Below are 17256 nucleotides of genomic sequence, written 5' to 3'. Positions count from 1 at the left end.
CAGGGTGGACAAGTGAAACCCTCCTCCCACCTCGTAATACATACCACGTCAACCACATTTCAAGGGATTAGAGCTTAAAATATCTCCTTGTCAAAATGACATGTATCGACTATTGAGGTGTCTGAGGAGGTTTCTCATTCCTACACCCTGGATGCACACGATCTAAATTCTAATTTTAATATTGAGCTGCTATTGGCACCCAACTTTTACTTATTACACCACAATTTCTTAATTTATTTAATTGAAGATTAAAACATCACATTCAAACATTTCAAAAGTTTCACCAATTATTTACAATTAGGATTAGGTTTATATAAAATCATAAATCTAACAAATATAAATCTAGAGAGAGATTCTATTGGCACAAAGACTTTTACTTAGGGGACGATTCAGCAATCCTAAAGTTTGCCAAGTTTGATGCCAAACATTTTTCAAAATATGGGTTAGAAGTTTTGGAATAAGACTGATTTTTTGTGAGGATGATCTCTTCATTGTAGAGATCATCCTCACAAAGAGATCATCCTCACAAAAAATCAGCCTTATTCCAAAATTTCTAACCCCATCAAAAGTGATTTACAAAAAATGTTTGACACAAAACTTGACAAACTTTAGGACTGCCGAACCACTCCCTTACTTATTCTCAACCATTGGCTTATTTTTTTTCTATTTTAATTTGGTTGTAATAAGTAAAGTTATGGTACCAATTACAGCTCTCTTTTAATAAAGAGTTGTGATTTTCTAACTTGAAAATTTTCATTCAATCTGTACACAACTGACATGGAAAGGGCATACAACTATAGATCTTTTTCTTTGAGATACATAAGTAAAAAAGATCAACGATTATGTACCTTTGCCACATTAGTCGAGTATAATTTGAGTGAAAACTTTCGAATCAGAAAATTATTAGCATTTGATAAAAGTCATGCTAAAGTGATTCAAAAAAACTCAAATACACTCAACTGACGTATGGTAAAACATGTTTTTTTTTAGCGTTTGGTAAGGAAGCATAGCTTTTGATATGAAAATGCAGAGAAAACTGAGGAGCAAGTTGGTATAAGATCAGAGTAGATCGTTTGTAGATTTTCGCCTCCCCTTATTTCTCTTCTTTCCCATGATAAAAGAGATTATCTTTTCCTAAGATTGTAGCTAGTCTGGGTCTACCTTAATCATGTTGACAATTAAAAAAATAAAAATAAATAAATAGAGAATGTAAAATGCTGTCCCTCTTATTTTTTTTCTCCAAACCGTGTGGGAGCCATCTCAACAAACTTTTCTTTAACTTATTGCATAAGTTAAGACTTAAGACTAGTAAAGTAACAAAATTACCAAAACAATCATGAAATTAGGACTTTAAGTGAGTTTCCGGATTATTTATTTATAAATTTAAAAGTAAAAGACAGTAATTTTAAGAGTTGGGATCCTATGCACCCAGGGTGGACGAGTGAAACCCTCCTCCCACCACCACATTTCAAGGAATTAAAGCTTAAAATATCTCCTCTTCAAAATGACATGTATTGAGGTGTCTGAGGAGATTTCATTCCTACACCCTGGATGCACAAGATCTAAATTCTAATTTTAATACTGAGGTGCTATAGGCACCCCAACTTTTACTTATTACATTCTAATTTCTTAATTTATTTAATTGAAGATTAAAACATCACATTCAAACATTTCAAAAGTTTGACCAATTATTTCAAAACATTTCAGATTTACAGAACCATCTTCCAAAAAATTTATTTCAAGACTATAGGATTGATGAGAATAAACAAAATGAAATAAATACATAAAAGCTTTTTATAAAAAATTAAAAAAAATTAAAAAAGGACTTACAAGGTGCGAATAATAAATAGCTAATTGGCCTATAAAGATCCCTTTAGATAATTAGTATAAATTAAAACCTCCAATAAACAATATCTCATGATATAATAACAGAGAAAAATCAAAAGGTATAAAATTAAGCACAAAGAACTTACAGTTTATTGTGTTAAGGAAGAAGAGGCAGAAGACAATGGATTAATGATGTAAGGCAGCAAAGCTTTTGATATAGAAATGCTGAGAAAACTAAGGAGCAAGTTGTATTGGGTGATTAAACCGATGAGTGATTGTTTGCTCACAACCCAACACCATTTTGACATGTGGCATTGATGATGTAAGTGATAATAAGAGAATTTTTGTCTCTCCAGCTAATAGTAAAAAAATCGAAATTTCTCAACAATTAGATTATCTCTTAAAGGGAATCAAAGATAGAAAAATAGAACATGGATCCACGACTATGATATCTTCGTTAAAAACACTTTCCTTACTAACTTTTCAAACTAAAGGTCATTGAATTCGAATGGATTACCACATTGGCAATCCAACACTAAAGTCCTCTATATTTCATGGGAAAACTTAGGTAGGAAAACAATTTATTTTGGATTTGATCCAAAGTTTTAAAAATTGACAGCTACTAAACTCCCAAATTTAAAATTAATAATTCAATTATTAAAATTAAAAAAGAAAATTTAACTTTTTTTATTTTAAAGTTCAAAGAATATTGTCCTCTACAACCCTATGTCACCGGATCATGTATTTGGATGCCACATGGTGAGCTCAATGACCCTTAATAGCATTTCAAATCTTACTAAGGTGTAAGGCTAGTCTTCACACTAGTTTTATTTGCTTGTAGAGAGAGAGAGATCTATGAGTGGACTCCAGCTGGAACGAAGATGTTTGTTTTTTCGGATAATTATAAAAAAATAATCTAATTTAAATATTATTTATCAAAAAAATAACAACTTTTGTTATTTTATCGAAAGGAACCTATGTCAACATTTAAACCGCCCAATTTTTATTTTTTTAATCCAAATTTTTGACACTTAAACGGCCGAAGTATTTTAAATTTTTTTTTTTTCTTTCAACCGTTATTTAAATTATTTGATCTTGAGATCATTTTATTAAAATCTTGCATCCGAGATCTAGATCGAGATCACGATCAAGATCAAGATCTAAAGCAAGATCAATACCAAGATCATGATCTACATCATCTTATAAAAAACTAAATCTTAATCTAGATCAAGATCAATATCATGATTTCGGATCATGATCATGATCAAGCAAAATAAATAAATAAATAAAATCATAGTACCTTTGAAAAAACGGAGGAAAAAATCAAATTTTTAGAAGAGCCCATGGAGCGTACGTGGGAGAAGAAGAAAAAAAAAAAAAAAAAACATAACTAGAAGAGAAGAATGGGAAGAGGAAAAATGGAGGGAAAAATCAAATTTTTAGCACTTTAAATACCAAAGTTTTTTTTTTAATTTTTTAATCAAAATTTTCGACGGTTTAACTGCCAAAAATTTAATAAATTAATTGAAAAAAAAACTTCAACACTTAAAAGTGCCAAAATTTTAGATTAAAAAACTTCAACGGTTTTAGTGCCAAAATTTTAGATTAAAAAAATCTTCGAAGGTTTAAGTGTCGAAATTTTGGATTAAAAAAAAATTATGCAGTTTAAGTGCCGAAATAGGTTCTTTTCTATAAATTTATAAAAATTATTATTTTTTTATAAATAATATTTAAATTAGGTTTTTTTTTTTTTTTCTAATTACCCTTTTTTTCTTTTTCTTTTTTTGCAACTACAAATTACGCTTTTTCCAACCGAATAATACTTTAACGTTAAAAAAACATGTTTAATTCGATTTAGTTTTAAAAAGTCGAATCTTATCGAATCGTCCAATTGATTCCGATGAACAATACTTTTATTCAAAAATACAATAAATTCACAAATTTATGGTGAATTAAACGATTGATTGCTAACAAGATGGGGAGCAAGTTGTACGGGGTGATTAAACCGATGGCATTATGTAGAGCTGCTTTTAATTATGCGTTGTACTACACTACCTACGTTGGACACTAGATCCAATATTGAATTGACCTAGTAGTGTACAGATAATCATAAATTTATTTCCACAAGATAAAAGTTAGAAAATCAATGGCTCTCTATACCCATAGCGTAAGGTCACCACTTTTTAACTTAATGTCAAACTCACCATTTAGTATCGAGTTCACCACTTTTTATTTAGGGGAAATTATTAAAAGGAAGTTAAATATTTTAACATTTATAAAAGAGAATCTATTTTTTCAAAAATTACCAAAAATGAATAAAGTCGCTGGACAATCTAGCGTTTTAGTAATTCACTAGACTGCCGAACATTTTAAATGTAATTATAAAAGCATCCCACAAATTAATAAGGGCAACCCACACCATAGCCGAATTGTTTTGTTTAATATGAGTTAAAAGTTTTCAAGTAAGCTAATTTTTTTGTGAAGATGATCACTATGATGAGCAGATCATCCTCACAAAAAATCAGCTCATTATAAAACTTCTAACCACATCAAAAGAAGTTTAAGAATCATGAATCATCCATTATTTTTATAAACCACTTTTGATGGGGTTAGAAGTTTCAAAATATGTTGATTTTTGGTGAGGATGATCTCCTCACTATAGAGATCATCCTCACAAAAAATCAGCCCATTCTGAACCTTTTTTTCAATATAAGACAAAACACGTTGTAGTTTTATGTGTCTACGGATCGTGACCTTAAAATATTTAACCCTCATTTAGTATTTTTCCCTTTTATGTAATTACTACCGAACTCGACAGTAATTAAATAAAAGTGGTGAACCCGATGTTGTAATGCAAATCAGATTTTTCATTTTTTTCAATTTCGATACTTGTTTAATCTCCTCGAAATACTCAAAAGTGCATAAATTACAGTTGCAAATCAAAATTTACGATGTAATCATCAAAAAAATTCGAATCTCAACTTCGTTCTTCATTTTTTTTTATAAATCATCGAAAAAAAAAAAAAATACATCCAAACATTCAAAATTTAGAGAATATCATTCTCCATTCGTCATTTATATCAAAGATCATCCAAAATAATCATAATTGCCGTATATTTTTTTTCTCTATATACAAAAATATTAAAAATTGAAACATTTAATTTTTGTTGCTTAAGCTCCCGCCTAGCACTTTTAACAACCTTGCTGCTTATAATAAGCTATCTCAAATATCCATTATCCCATACACATAGCTGCTCTATTCATTTATTGTCTACATGAATCATTTTGACATTTTTATCGTAAATTTGATTTCATTATTGTAATATATTATATCAACGACAACCTCATTTGATTCAACATAAAAGGGATCCATCTTCTTAGATTTCTAAATCTAGGCTCTGACTTGTATTTTTGATGATAATGTATTAATACATGAGGACTTTTGCCAAATAATAATAATAAATAATTGAAAATAGAACAAAGTAGAGTGGTAGCCATTTCTCAAATATTGCTCCTCAGACTAGTAGATGTAGATTTGTTTCTTCTCCTTCGTTGTCACTAACGTGCATGGTAGAAATGTTGCTTTGTAACACTGGGGGTAGCCTCTGATTCTTTCCTCATTAGGGTCCCAATCAGCTTCTTGGCAATTAAGTGCACTAGTGGGAGTTCACTACTGAAAGAACAAGTATAATTGAGTTTATATTAAACAACTAACTCAACGAAAAATTTAATCTAGGGTTGAAAAACTTATGACTTGGAATTGAAAAAAAAAAAAAAAAAAAATTGCAAAAATATTGTCTCAAGCCGATTAGCATACCTCGAAGCACAAAATGAAGGAGACCCATGATTTCAGGGATGACGTGGATTCCATGAAAGATTAATTACAATTAACATGAAATGCCATGAACAATGATCGTAAATAAAGAAATATGAGATGGGGAGAGAAGTCTTCATCTAGAAAGGAATAGAAGTCCTGACCATATACTAAGTTTCGTGCTAGAGTGGTGAGGTTCATATAGGAAAGCTCATCATTAAAATCTATTAAATATATGAAGTAGCACAGGTCTAATACTTAATGCCAAAAGATTTTAGTAAGATTTTATAACTTGTCAAATCTTTCTTTATTAAGAACTTTCTTATTTTGTTCATCACATACATTGAATCAAATATATCTTATTAATAAGTTACCTTTTTTGCTTATTACTACACATAGCCTTCAAAGATTTTGATTACATGCATACATCGAGTAAAAGGTTCATCACCCTTAGAAGATGGAAAATATATAGCATTAATGCTAAAAGATTTAGGTAAGATAAATGCAAATGTGGGGGTATTTTTGGTCAACTAATTTTGATTTCGAACCACTTTTCTTTGCCTTTTTGTATTATAACAATAAAGATAAGTGGTATATAAAATAATACAAAATTTGCAATTCTTTTTCATAAAAATGTGTTTCAAAGTTTATATATAATAAATTATACGCAAATTAGATGATGATCATTAATTAAAATAATCACATATGTTTGCAGTTGATCGTAATTTATAATACGATGAACATTTAAAGTTGTAATATAATCATTGTCTAAGAATGTAAACTTACATTAACAAAGTATTAATAACAAAGCAATTGATTATTTAATGGAAATAAGCACACATTAGTTTAAGATTATAATCATATTATATTCGGATTCAGACAAATTGTGCAACCCACGATGTGAAAAAAGCCCATATCCGACAGCCTAAGGCCGTTGAATTTCATAAAATTTGACTGACCAAGACGTCGAATTTTTCATTGTAGAATTTTTTGTTCAACGAGTCGAAACAGTCAAATTAATGAAGGATGTGAGAAATTTGATGGCTCTAAGCCATCGAATTAGGGAACATTAAAAGTTTCAACGGACTTGGGCCGTCAAAATTCGATTTGTAAAATTCATGGGACTTGGCCCATCGAATTTTCTTGTCAAATTTTCCAGTTTTCATGTAGTGACCTAATGCCTAAGCCGGAACCCAATTTGATTTTATTAAGATGTATTTTTTCACCCGAACCAGAGACTGAACCCAAATTAATTGTGTCCAGACCTAACCCAAGATTGGGTTTAACCCAACGGGTTTGCGTGTGGCTTACCCAATACGGTTAATACATTTTCATATAGTAGATATGCAACTATCGGAGGTGCATGCTTCAATTTGGTTAAGAACAAAGCATACATTTCCACCACTTCCAATATAATCAAATGTGGCAAGTCGGAGAAGGAAGAGGGCCCAAAGCAATGAATGTTTTATATTGGACAATGGGTGCACGAATACAACTTAATTGTGGGAGAAGCTGGAAGACAATCTGATACGTCCAAGGTTCAAGCTAGAGAAATGTGTAGTTCTTATTGGTGATGCAGTTTGAAGTTTATGGGTTCCTTTTTTAGTAGTCTTTTTGGGTGGTGGAACAGAAATGGTGGTGTTGCAACTTTTTTTCAATATGGTGGTGGTGGTTAGTGGAGGGGAAGAAGAAGTGTAAGTGTAGGAAATGGTGTTTTTGTAACAATAAGTTGGCAATGCCAGTAGTCTGTAAGTGTTGGGTGATTTGGTAAGTTATTTGGGTTTGTTGTACATTGCTTCAAATCATGAACCCCATTATATGTAAGTTGAAATACCAATGCCGCATATAAAAAAAAATTGGGCTGTTTAACAAAGCAGTGGATTGACAACGTTACCATTCATCTCGTATATTACATTTTTGTTGCAAAAACAAAAGAAAATTTTGAATTATTGATGGTAGTCTCTTATCTTTGAACATGGGCTTTGTACTTAGTTTTGGCACAGAGCACATTCAAACTGAATTATGGGTTGGTTCAACAATGGTAGTACAAACGGCTATCTCATTGATACTTTGTGTGCAAGCCAAACATGGCTGGTCTATATATGTATATCTGGGCTGAAGTTATCTGTTGTGTACAACCATTCAATTTTTCTCTTCAAGCAAGTGAATGGCACTTGTTTGTAAATCCATTAAAAGCTTGTTTTGGTCAACTGCCTTGCAACCTAAAGATTGATTTTTTCTAACTCTTTTTTTTTTTTCCCCCCAAATACCCATCATTTTCGAACCTTGATTTATTTGGCAAAGTCATTTATGATAAACTCTTATTTATTTTGTTCTCATTGGTTTAGAAAATAAAAACAGTTGAGAAAATCATCTTCAACCCTGGATTAATTTGGCAAAATCACTTAAGTCTTGTTGGAGTGACCTTAAGATTGTACCTCATATCACAATTTCCTGACATGGAAGTGTGTAGGAATCATAGATGCTTTTTCACTCATATGTAGATGAAAAGCATCTATGATTCCTACACTTCTACATCAGGAAAGTGCGATATGAAATACAATCTTGAGGTCACTTCAGCATTATTCAATCGTTTATGATAAACTATTATTTATTTCCTTCTCATTAATGTATGAAATAAAACATTTGAAAAAATCAAGTAACTAATCAAATCTCACGCAGAATTAAGGGAAATGTTGTCACGAAAACCAAATGTTGAAGATGATGGGGTCTTTTTTTTTGGGAAAAATATTTCGAAAAGATATTGAAGATGGGGTATTTATGTCAGTAAATGTTAGTCTTTTGTTTGAGACTACAATCAAGGAGTACTTGTCAGTTTTAAAACTCAGGGTCATCTCAAATATTTACCAAAACCTGGAGGCGTATGCCTAAATCGACGCCACTAAAAAATTACGCACGTGTGTAAATATACGTAGTGGTACTTTCTTCTTTTTTTGCTAGCTTACTTCTTCATCTTCGTGTCGAAGAAACTAAAACTGCTCGTCAAAGTAGCACAGTTCGATACTCTTTCGAAAGAAGAAGAGAAAAGATTTGGAAAATCTAGGGTTTTATTTTTGCTATTTTTGAAGTTCATCCATCGAAGATCAAATCAAGAAAAATTCAGAAATCAATTCAGGTTTGCTACTTTTCATCTCGCGATATATCAAATTTCGAGTTCTAGGGCACGATCCGCCATTCAAGATAGTTGAAGATGATTTCAGAAACTTCTTTGATGCTTGAATCCGCATTAACTTCTGGTTTCGAAAACAGCTTGTTGATCTTGAATATGTTCTCTCTAGAATTTCTTTGGATTTTCCTTCGTTAATCCGTTGTTTCAGTTTAGGCGAACGATGTTCTCTAATTTAGTTTGGATTGGAGCAGTGGAGATTGGGGGTTCTAATCGGGTTTCGATTTGGAGGAGTTTCTATATGGGAAAGAGATTTCTTTAGAATTGATATATGGATTTTTATCCTGAATTAGGGTTTCTTATTTGTTTTGTGTGTATTTTTGGTAGTTATGGACGTCGATAATGGAAGTAAGAGAGTGTTTAGTCGATTAGGTGGGACTTCATCAATGGAATCACAAAAAGTTTGCTATCACTGGCGGGCGGGGAGATGCAACAGGCACCCCTGTTCATTCCGCCATGACGAATTGGCACAACCGAGCAACAATTTAATGGCGTCAAAACGATCTCTAGGGTTACCTAATGATGGGAACTTTTCAGGCTCTCACACATTTACGCGTAGAAAACCTAGTTCTAACCCTAATTCTAATGTACAATTGCCTTCAAAATGGGGACGGGGTCATGGTGGGGAAGGAGGTGGAGGAGGAGGAATTAGGGTTCCTCAGAAGAGTCAGGACAAACTTTGTAACTATTGGAAGACTGGAAAGTGCTCTTATGGTGACACGTGTAGATATCAGCATCAGTGGTTTATCGGTGATGGTTTCTCGATGTTGACACAGCTTGCAGGACATGAGAAGGTATTCATGTTGATCAACCGTTTTTCTGGGTGTTCGTCCTCATGTCTGTTGGTTTGATTGTTGGATTCGAAGGAACTTTTTCTAACAGGTCATTAGCGGGATTGCTTTTCCCTTGGGGTCTGATAAGCTGTATTCTGGGAGCAAAGATGAGTCTGTGCGGGTTTGGGATTGTCAGACCGGCCAGGTTGTTACGAACTTGTAGTTTTATGGTTAATTATGCTCCTTGCATGTCTTCAAATTTGGATTTTTAGATCTTATTTATGATTCTTGTTTTTGTGGATCGATGTGTCTGTATTTGGTATAGTGTGCTGGTGTCCTTAATCTGGGAGGTGAAATTGGCTGTATGATTAGTGAAGGTCCGTGGATTTTTGTCGGAGTACCAAATGCTGTCAAGGTATACTTGTTTTTATTGATTGGATTTTTTTGAGGAGTTGTAATTTAGTTGATGTTATTTAACTATTTATGGTCATGATTTTAAATCTTGGTGGACGTCCAATCTTGAACAAGATAAACCATTTAATTGGGTTTATGGCCAAACTCCTAGACAAAGTTTTGTCTGGTATGAGCTAAAAGTTTCGGAATGGGCTGATTTTTTGTGAGGATGATCTCTATGGTGAGGAGATCATCCTCACAAAAAATCAGCTCATTCTGAAACGTCTAACCCCATGAAAAATGGTTACAAACTAACGGTTAGAAATTGATGATCCACGATTCTTCAACTTATAAACTAGGGTTAGAAATTTCAAAATGGGCTGATTTTTTGTGAAGATGGTCTCCTCACCATAGAAATCATCCTCACAAAAAAATCAACCCATTCCAAAACTTCTTGCCCATATAGAACAAAACACTTTGGTTAGGACTTTGGCAAAAGAACGCTATCCATATATATATATATATATGAAAATAATTATAATTTTTTTTATAAAATAAGGTAGATTAGTAGATGCTTTATTATAAATCATATTTTATTTTGATATAAATGTTTAAATTCTAATTTTTTTAAATTATTTTCATTAAAATATACAAATCCTGGTTGACTTGGATGAGTTTTACTGACTCGGACAAGATTTTCAAAATATTGACCAAGTCAACTCGTTTATCTCGCAAGATTCTGCAGATGTGAGACGCCATGTCTATACATCTCGTTCATCGACAATACCGAGATTTTTTTTGATCGATTCAACAATACCAAGATGACTTGGACAAGATTAAAAAACCATGTTTTTGAGTGTTACTTTGTAGTAGTATGACTAGGATTTTCCTGCTTTATTTGATTGTGATGATGATATTGCAGGCGTGGAACACACAAACCAACTCTGATCTTAATCTTAGTGGCCCTGTTGGACAAGTCTATTGCCTAATTGTGGGCAATGGGATGCTTTTTGCCGGAACACAGGTATTTTTTTAATCAGACTATTATATTTCCAGTACATTCAATTTTTTGTCCCTTTTCTTATGTTGGACTAACATAAAAGAGTTTGCATTTTTCACATAAAAGAGTTTGCATTTTTCACAGGATGGTGGTATATTGGCATGGAGATTTAGTGCTGCAACCAACTGTTTCGAGCCAACCGCTTCTCTTCAGGGGCATAGTCTTGCTGTTGTTTCATTAGTTGTTGGAGCTAATAGACTCTACTCTGGATCCATGGATAATACAATAAGAGTAAGTTGGTTTGTTTCATGGATAAGTTAGCTCTCTCAAGTCTCAATCATTAATGTGGGAGGAGAGAAATCGATCAAGCAGCATGGGTGCTAGTTGAATGATATAAATAAATGATAATCTGGAACAGCTTATCATCATTTAGGTAAGAGTTTAAGGTGTAGATGTCATAGTTTGGGTCCTGCACCACGTGGCATGAATTATGACGTCCGCCTAGTCAGGCCACTTAATTGCCTTGTGGATTGTTGTATCCAATCAGGGGAAACATTATAGTATGCTAGAACTCTAACATCATGTGCTTGTGTATTCTCCGCTTCATGGGCCTGCTGACTCAGTAACTCACCATGCGAGAAGACGGTTAGATTTGGTGACGTGGGACCCATGGAGATACTAACAAAGATATGAATATTGCTGGAGTGACCTCAATTCTTACTTTGCTGATGTGGAGGTTTGTATGGAACCATATATGCTTTTCATCGAGATACGAGTGAAAAGTGTCTATGGTTCTGTGCACACCTCCACATCAGCAAAGTGTGAATTGAGGTCACTCTAGCACGACTCCAAAGATATCCATGTGAGATCACTATTAGGAATGGAGCTGATGACTTATCTGCTTGGGCCACTTGGCTAACACACTCACCATGTATTGCCAAGTCCCAATTTGCAATAGATACAACTCTTACACAGGAACTAACGATGAATGAACAATAAAACCTTGTGGAGCATCATTCTTGACAGTCTCAAGAGGTACCAAGGGTGACCTGTGAATTGGCATTACTTGAACCAGTTCCTATTGATGGTCTCTCTAATGATAATGTATTGGTTACTATTAGAGATCTCACATGTATAGTATAGAACAAACATGCCAAGAAATTTTATTTTTGATAACCAAAATTTTATTGAAAAAAAGACAAGGAGTCCTCTAAGAGAGAACAAATGTTAGTCACAAATGTGCCAAAAATCCTACTGACAAAAACATAGTTGATCACTGGTCACCTTACCAGCTTGAACTATTGCACAAGCCATACACCAAAGGGTCTAGAACATTGGTATTCACTCTTTACAAAGACAACAATGCTTGTTTCTTGCAATTCTTGTTGTTATTAGGCAAACATGAAATGTTGAGTTACACTTATGTGAGATTTATAGGTTACTTAGCTATGCTTACACTCGTTATGTCATATTGCCAACTGCTGATATCCCAACATAGTGACACATGCCCGATATCTTTTATACAAAGTTCTTTGTATATGAATAAATCACTTTATTGGATTTTGGGAGGTTGATTCAAGGAGGATCCGTGCATCTAGATGACTATGTGAGACGATTCCTAGACTTGACCATAGATTACCATACCAAGTAGTGAACGCACGTCAAGTAGAAGTGTGCATTAGTGGCATGGTACCGGCATATCGAGTATTAGAAAATCTTTGGTTCCCAAACTTTTCTGGTCATTATGAGGCCATCAATCACCCATTATTGTTTTTGTACATTAGTTGCAAAAAATGATGGATTCTGGAGTTGGAGACCCTAAGGTCAATGCCCACACTGATCTGTGTCAGTGTGGTCTTCGTGATCTTGTTACTGCACAACTTTCAAAGTGATGTCCATCTCCCACCAAGAAAAATGTTGACCCTCAATGTCTGTCAGTGCCCCACAAGCCTTACTTTCTCAGGATTGCCAGATTGTGCCACATGCCAGATGCGTCCCCTGCATATGACAGCAATCACCATCTAGAGCTCAAGTGTGCCTTCATCGACATGGGCATCCTTATGAATTTAACACTATTACTGTTATTGATACAGTCATCCATGTCTTATCTTTTTCAATTTGGATTTCACATGCACTAACTGTGAACATTTCTTGAGAGCATTTCATTGATGCTCATTTTCCTGAATTGATGTACTTAGAACCATGTGTTTTTCTCTCTTTATCTCTTTGTTTTCATTTATCTTGTCATAAAATATTGTACTTATTTTCAGGTGTGGGATCTTGAGACATTGCATTGTATGCAAACTTTGACAGAACACACTTCAGTTGTAATGTCTGTTCTTTGTTGGGAACAATTCTTAATATCATGTTCATTGGACCGAACAATAAAGGTTGGTGTCTTTTATGATTTAGTTTACATTCTTGTGCATGTACTGGAGCTGTTGATTTAACCATTTATTCTTGTTATTCTGTTTGTGCAGGTGTGGGTTGCTACAGAGAGTGGGAACTTGGAAGTAACATACACGCACAATGAAGAACATGTATGTCATTTCTGAATTGTTTTTGTTTTTCTTCTGTACTTAATGATTTCATTTTACTTCTAAGCCTGGTATTAAATTTAAGTTTCAGTGTCCATTTCAATTAAGCTAGAAATGGAGAACTATTACAATCAGAGTGGAAATCGATACAGTTTTCATGGAAATGATGGAAACAAAATAAATTTTCATTTAAACTATAGAAATAATATAAAAAACACACTTAAGTCATCAAGCTACAATATAAAACCATATGGAGTATGAAAAAGAAGATCAATAGCATCCTTGGCTAGGGCTGTCAATGGATTTGGGCCGGACTTCAAATGGCCCGATACTAATTGAACCTTAAAATCCTAGCCCGACTCGCATGTATCTATTTACAGGCTGAGCTGACCTAGAAAAATTAGAGGGGTTGGGGGCTTTCTCAAATTCGAACTCGGGACCAAGTGCATCGAAAGCAAGAATTTTTTTTTTTTTTTTGTTAAGTAGATCAATTGTATTAATAAGAAGAAAGACCGGTTGAGATAACCGGCCATAGTACAACAAGATATAACTATATAAAAATTAATTAACACACTAACTATCGCACAATGATTCCCATCCAAATACAAAATCTTCAAAGAATACTCCTTTGAAATTTGGCTCCAATTTACACCAAAAGATCATGCAACTTAGCACCTCCATAATGATGTCTTGAAACTCCAAAGCCTTCCCCTTGAAAACCCTTCTATTTATTTCTCTCCAAATAACCCAACACACAGCAAAGGGGGTAATGGACCATAGATACCTCTTCTTACCACAAAAACATTATGGTTCCAAGCTTGAAATAAAGACAATACTGAAAAAGGAACCACTCAAGAACAATTGAAGAGATACAAGAAATGAAACCAAATTTTACGCACTAATGGACAATGAATCATAATATGGGGAATCGATTCCCCATTTGTAATGCACAACGAACGACCATTTGACCCAACAAAACCCCTAATCGTAGGATTATCAAAGGAGAGGATTTACCCCGACGCCACCAACCAAATGAAGCATGATACCTTGGGAGGGGCTTTGTGGCCCCAAATAGGACCCATTGGTAAAGAAGGTAAGCCTTAGTGTGATAACAACTCTCAGAATGAGCTGACTGAAAAGGTCATGTGCTCCATAGAAGTCCATACCCTCTTATGAATCCCCAGCCTTTTCAATAGGGTTTGTTCTAGCTTGAAGGTTAACTCTACCAACTCTTAAATCTCCCAATCGCACTTCTAAAACCAAAATCTCAAGTAGGTTCGGTACTAGAGTCATTCAAAAAGTTAGACATTGAGTTCTCCTTTTTCAATGATAGTGCATATAAGCTTGGGAATTGTACGGATAGTGGAGAATTAGTGCACCACCTATCCTTCCAAAATCGAACTCTCCCCACTGCCCCATTTAAAACCCACCAAATCTTTGAATGTTTGGTTCACACTCATAATTCCCCTGCATTCATAAGTTGACTTCACTTCCTTGCTCTCCCAATCATGTAACTTCTCCCATACTTTCCCACAATAACCTTGCTTCATAAACTTGACATTTCCTCATCAAATCTCCATAACCACTTCCCAAGAATGCCACATTGGACATTTTGAATCCTTTTATACTTAACACTCCCTTTTTCTTATGCGAGCAAATCAGCTTCCATTTTACCAAATGAAACTTTGTTTTTCCTTCCCTGCCATTCCACTAAAAGTCCCTAATCGATTTCTCCAACACCGGTATACTAGACAAGGTGCTTTTAATCAGTTTTACTTTACCCCCTTTGGACAAGTACCTTGCTTTCCATGAACTCAACCTCTTGCCCACCTTTTCCACTTAGGCTCCCAAACTTCTTTACTTTTAGAATCAGCCCCCAACGGCTATCCCGAAAGCAAGAAATTTACCGCTAGATCAAATGTGCCCATCTGTGTTTTTCATATATAATTATATTATAAATAAACAGTTGAGCCGTCTGATGGGTGTAATCCCAAGCCTAACCCTATAACTAAATAATCCTAGTTACACTACCCAAACCCGGTCCATGCCGGACCAGGCCCATTGGCACCCTATGCTCCTTTCCTGGCACAAGTACTTAAAAGAGTGTAACAACCAAAATCAATTTTTTTTTCTACATGAAAATGAGAACAATAATGTCATATTAACCCCACGCACCTTAATATGTAAAATAATTTCTTAAATGAACAAGTGGTTAATTACTAAATATGTGTAACTAACTTACTATATCCAACTAATAAGTTGGATACACAAGCTATGGACTGGAGGCACCACTTTCACTTTAGCGGCTAGGGCCAACAACTTTCCCATATATTTTGCGAATGATTCATTGACCTCCAATTCATGACTAGCGGGCACAACATCGATGTAGTAGCATAACTGATTGATTCACTTGTCGGCCAACTCAGTGAATGTTGGAATTGATTCAGCCCAGGGCGAGGGGGGGTTGTTGGTAAGCCAGTCTAATGCAGCCCCAGAAAGGCTGGAAGAAGCGGTGTTTCTTTCATAGTCAAATTACTTACATGAATGCCATTTTCCCCCCATTGAATAAAATGGGTGTTGGCAAAAGCTGATGCTTGTAAATCCGTTTTCATCTATTTGACTATTTCTACTGATTTCTGCCTGATGATGGTTTTAGTGATTAGATACAATGTTTATAGCTTATGGATGTTTTGCGTTGGTTGTGACAGGGTGTGCTCACGCTTTGTGGCATGCATGATGCACAGGCCAAGCCTGTATTGCTGTGTTCAACAAATGACAACACCGTGCGTCTCTATGACCTTCCATCGTAAGTTCAATACACACCAACATTATGTTTCGTATTGTCTCGGAATGTCTCAGATTGTCTTGGAGTCTTGATTTTTCTCCCAACTGAGATATTACCCTTGAGGCAAGATTTTAAACTGTGTACTTAATTATATAGTTGCTGATGTTTGATGAAGCGAGACCATGAGTTTAAGGAATTGCTCTTCTATTTTGTGGCTCAGATTTAGTGAACGGGGAAAGATATTCTCAAAGGAGGAAATACGTGCTATCCAGATCGGTCCAGGGGGCTTGTTTTTTACTGGTGATGGAACTGGCGAGCTCAAAGTGTGGAAGTGGTCTGAATAAATAAAATACCTACTGCTTGATGAGAAGTGAATTTGTAACAATTTTTTTTTTCATCTATCATTATAACAAGCCAAAAGACAGTTTTCTTTTAGTTTGCCACGTCGGACAACTTTTATTTCTAACACCCTAACCCAGAGGGACTTTTCCTGGGTGAGAGTCAGATTATTGATTCCTCTTTGTACTTCATTTTTAGTGTTACATGTAATTTCAGTAAATTGTTAGTGACAAAAAAAAAGTGGTGATAATGGCAATATAACCGTTCCCATTTAGAGAGAAAAAAAATTAGGCATTGGACTAGTAGAAAAATAAATCCCAACTCTTATTACATCCTGGGAGATGATGTATTGTACCTATTATATCTTCAAAGTCGCAAAGTATAAGAACCATTAACAAGATATAATTTTGTACTTGTTACTTGCTTTTGTGATTGCAATCAATATAGGATTTGTATTGAAGTAATACTAGGATTCAAGGGCATTCAACTTACTATGCAAGCATGGTCATTGATGTCATTGCCATTCAATTACAAAAGATGTAGCTCTCAAAGGTAATCTTTGGAAGGTGTTATTGTTGTTGCTGCGCCTTGATCAAGTAAA

The 17256-nt window shown here is 34.4% G+C and overlaps 1 protein-coding gene across 2 annotated transcripts; it reads left to right on the top strand.

Moving 5' to 3' along the window:
- Positions 1 to 8611: 8611 nt before the first annotated feature.
- Positions 8612 to 16846, top strand: LOC147408048 (zinc finger CCCH domain-containing protein 48-like). Of its 2 annotated transcripts, XM_086436898.1 has the most exons (10): positions 8615 to 8777; positions 9156 to 9622; positions 9711 to 9806; positions 9927 to 10016; positions 10917 to 11018; positions 11139 to 11285; positions 13265 to 13384; positions 13475 to 13534; positions 16240 to 16337; positions 16537 to 16846. In XM_086436898.1, the coding sequence occupies exons 2-10, from the start codon at positions 9158 to 9160 to the stop codon at positions 16658 to 16660; spliced, it is 1302 nt and encodes a 433-aa protein (XP_086293024.1). In that variant the 5' UTR covers positions 8615 to 8777; positions 9156 to 9157; the 3' UTR covers positions 16661 to 16846. The 2 variants fall into 2 exon arrangements, with proteins under 2 accessions (XP_086293023.1, XP_086293024.1); XM_086436897.1 differs by having other exon boundaries at positions 8612 to 9622.
- The last annotated feature ends 410 nt before the right edge of the window (positions 16847 to 17256 follow it).

Source organism: Akebia trifoliata, chromosome 3 (assembly GCF_017979445.1).
Source record: "Akebia trifoliata isolate Shusen 1 chromosome 3, ASM1797944v1, whole genome shotgun sequence".
Lineage (NCBI taxonomy): Eukaryota > Viridiplantae > Streptophyta > Magnoliopsida > Ranunculales > Lardizabalaceae > Akebia > Akebia trifoliata.
This window is presented reverse-complemented; position numbering and strand designations above follow the sequence as displayed.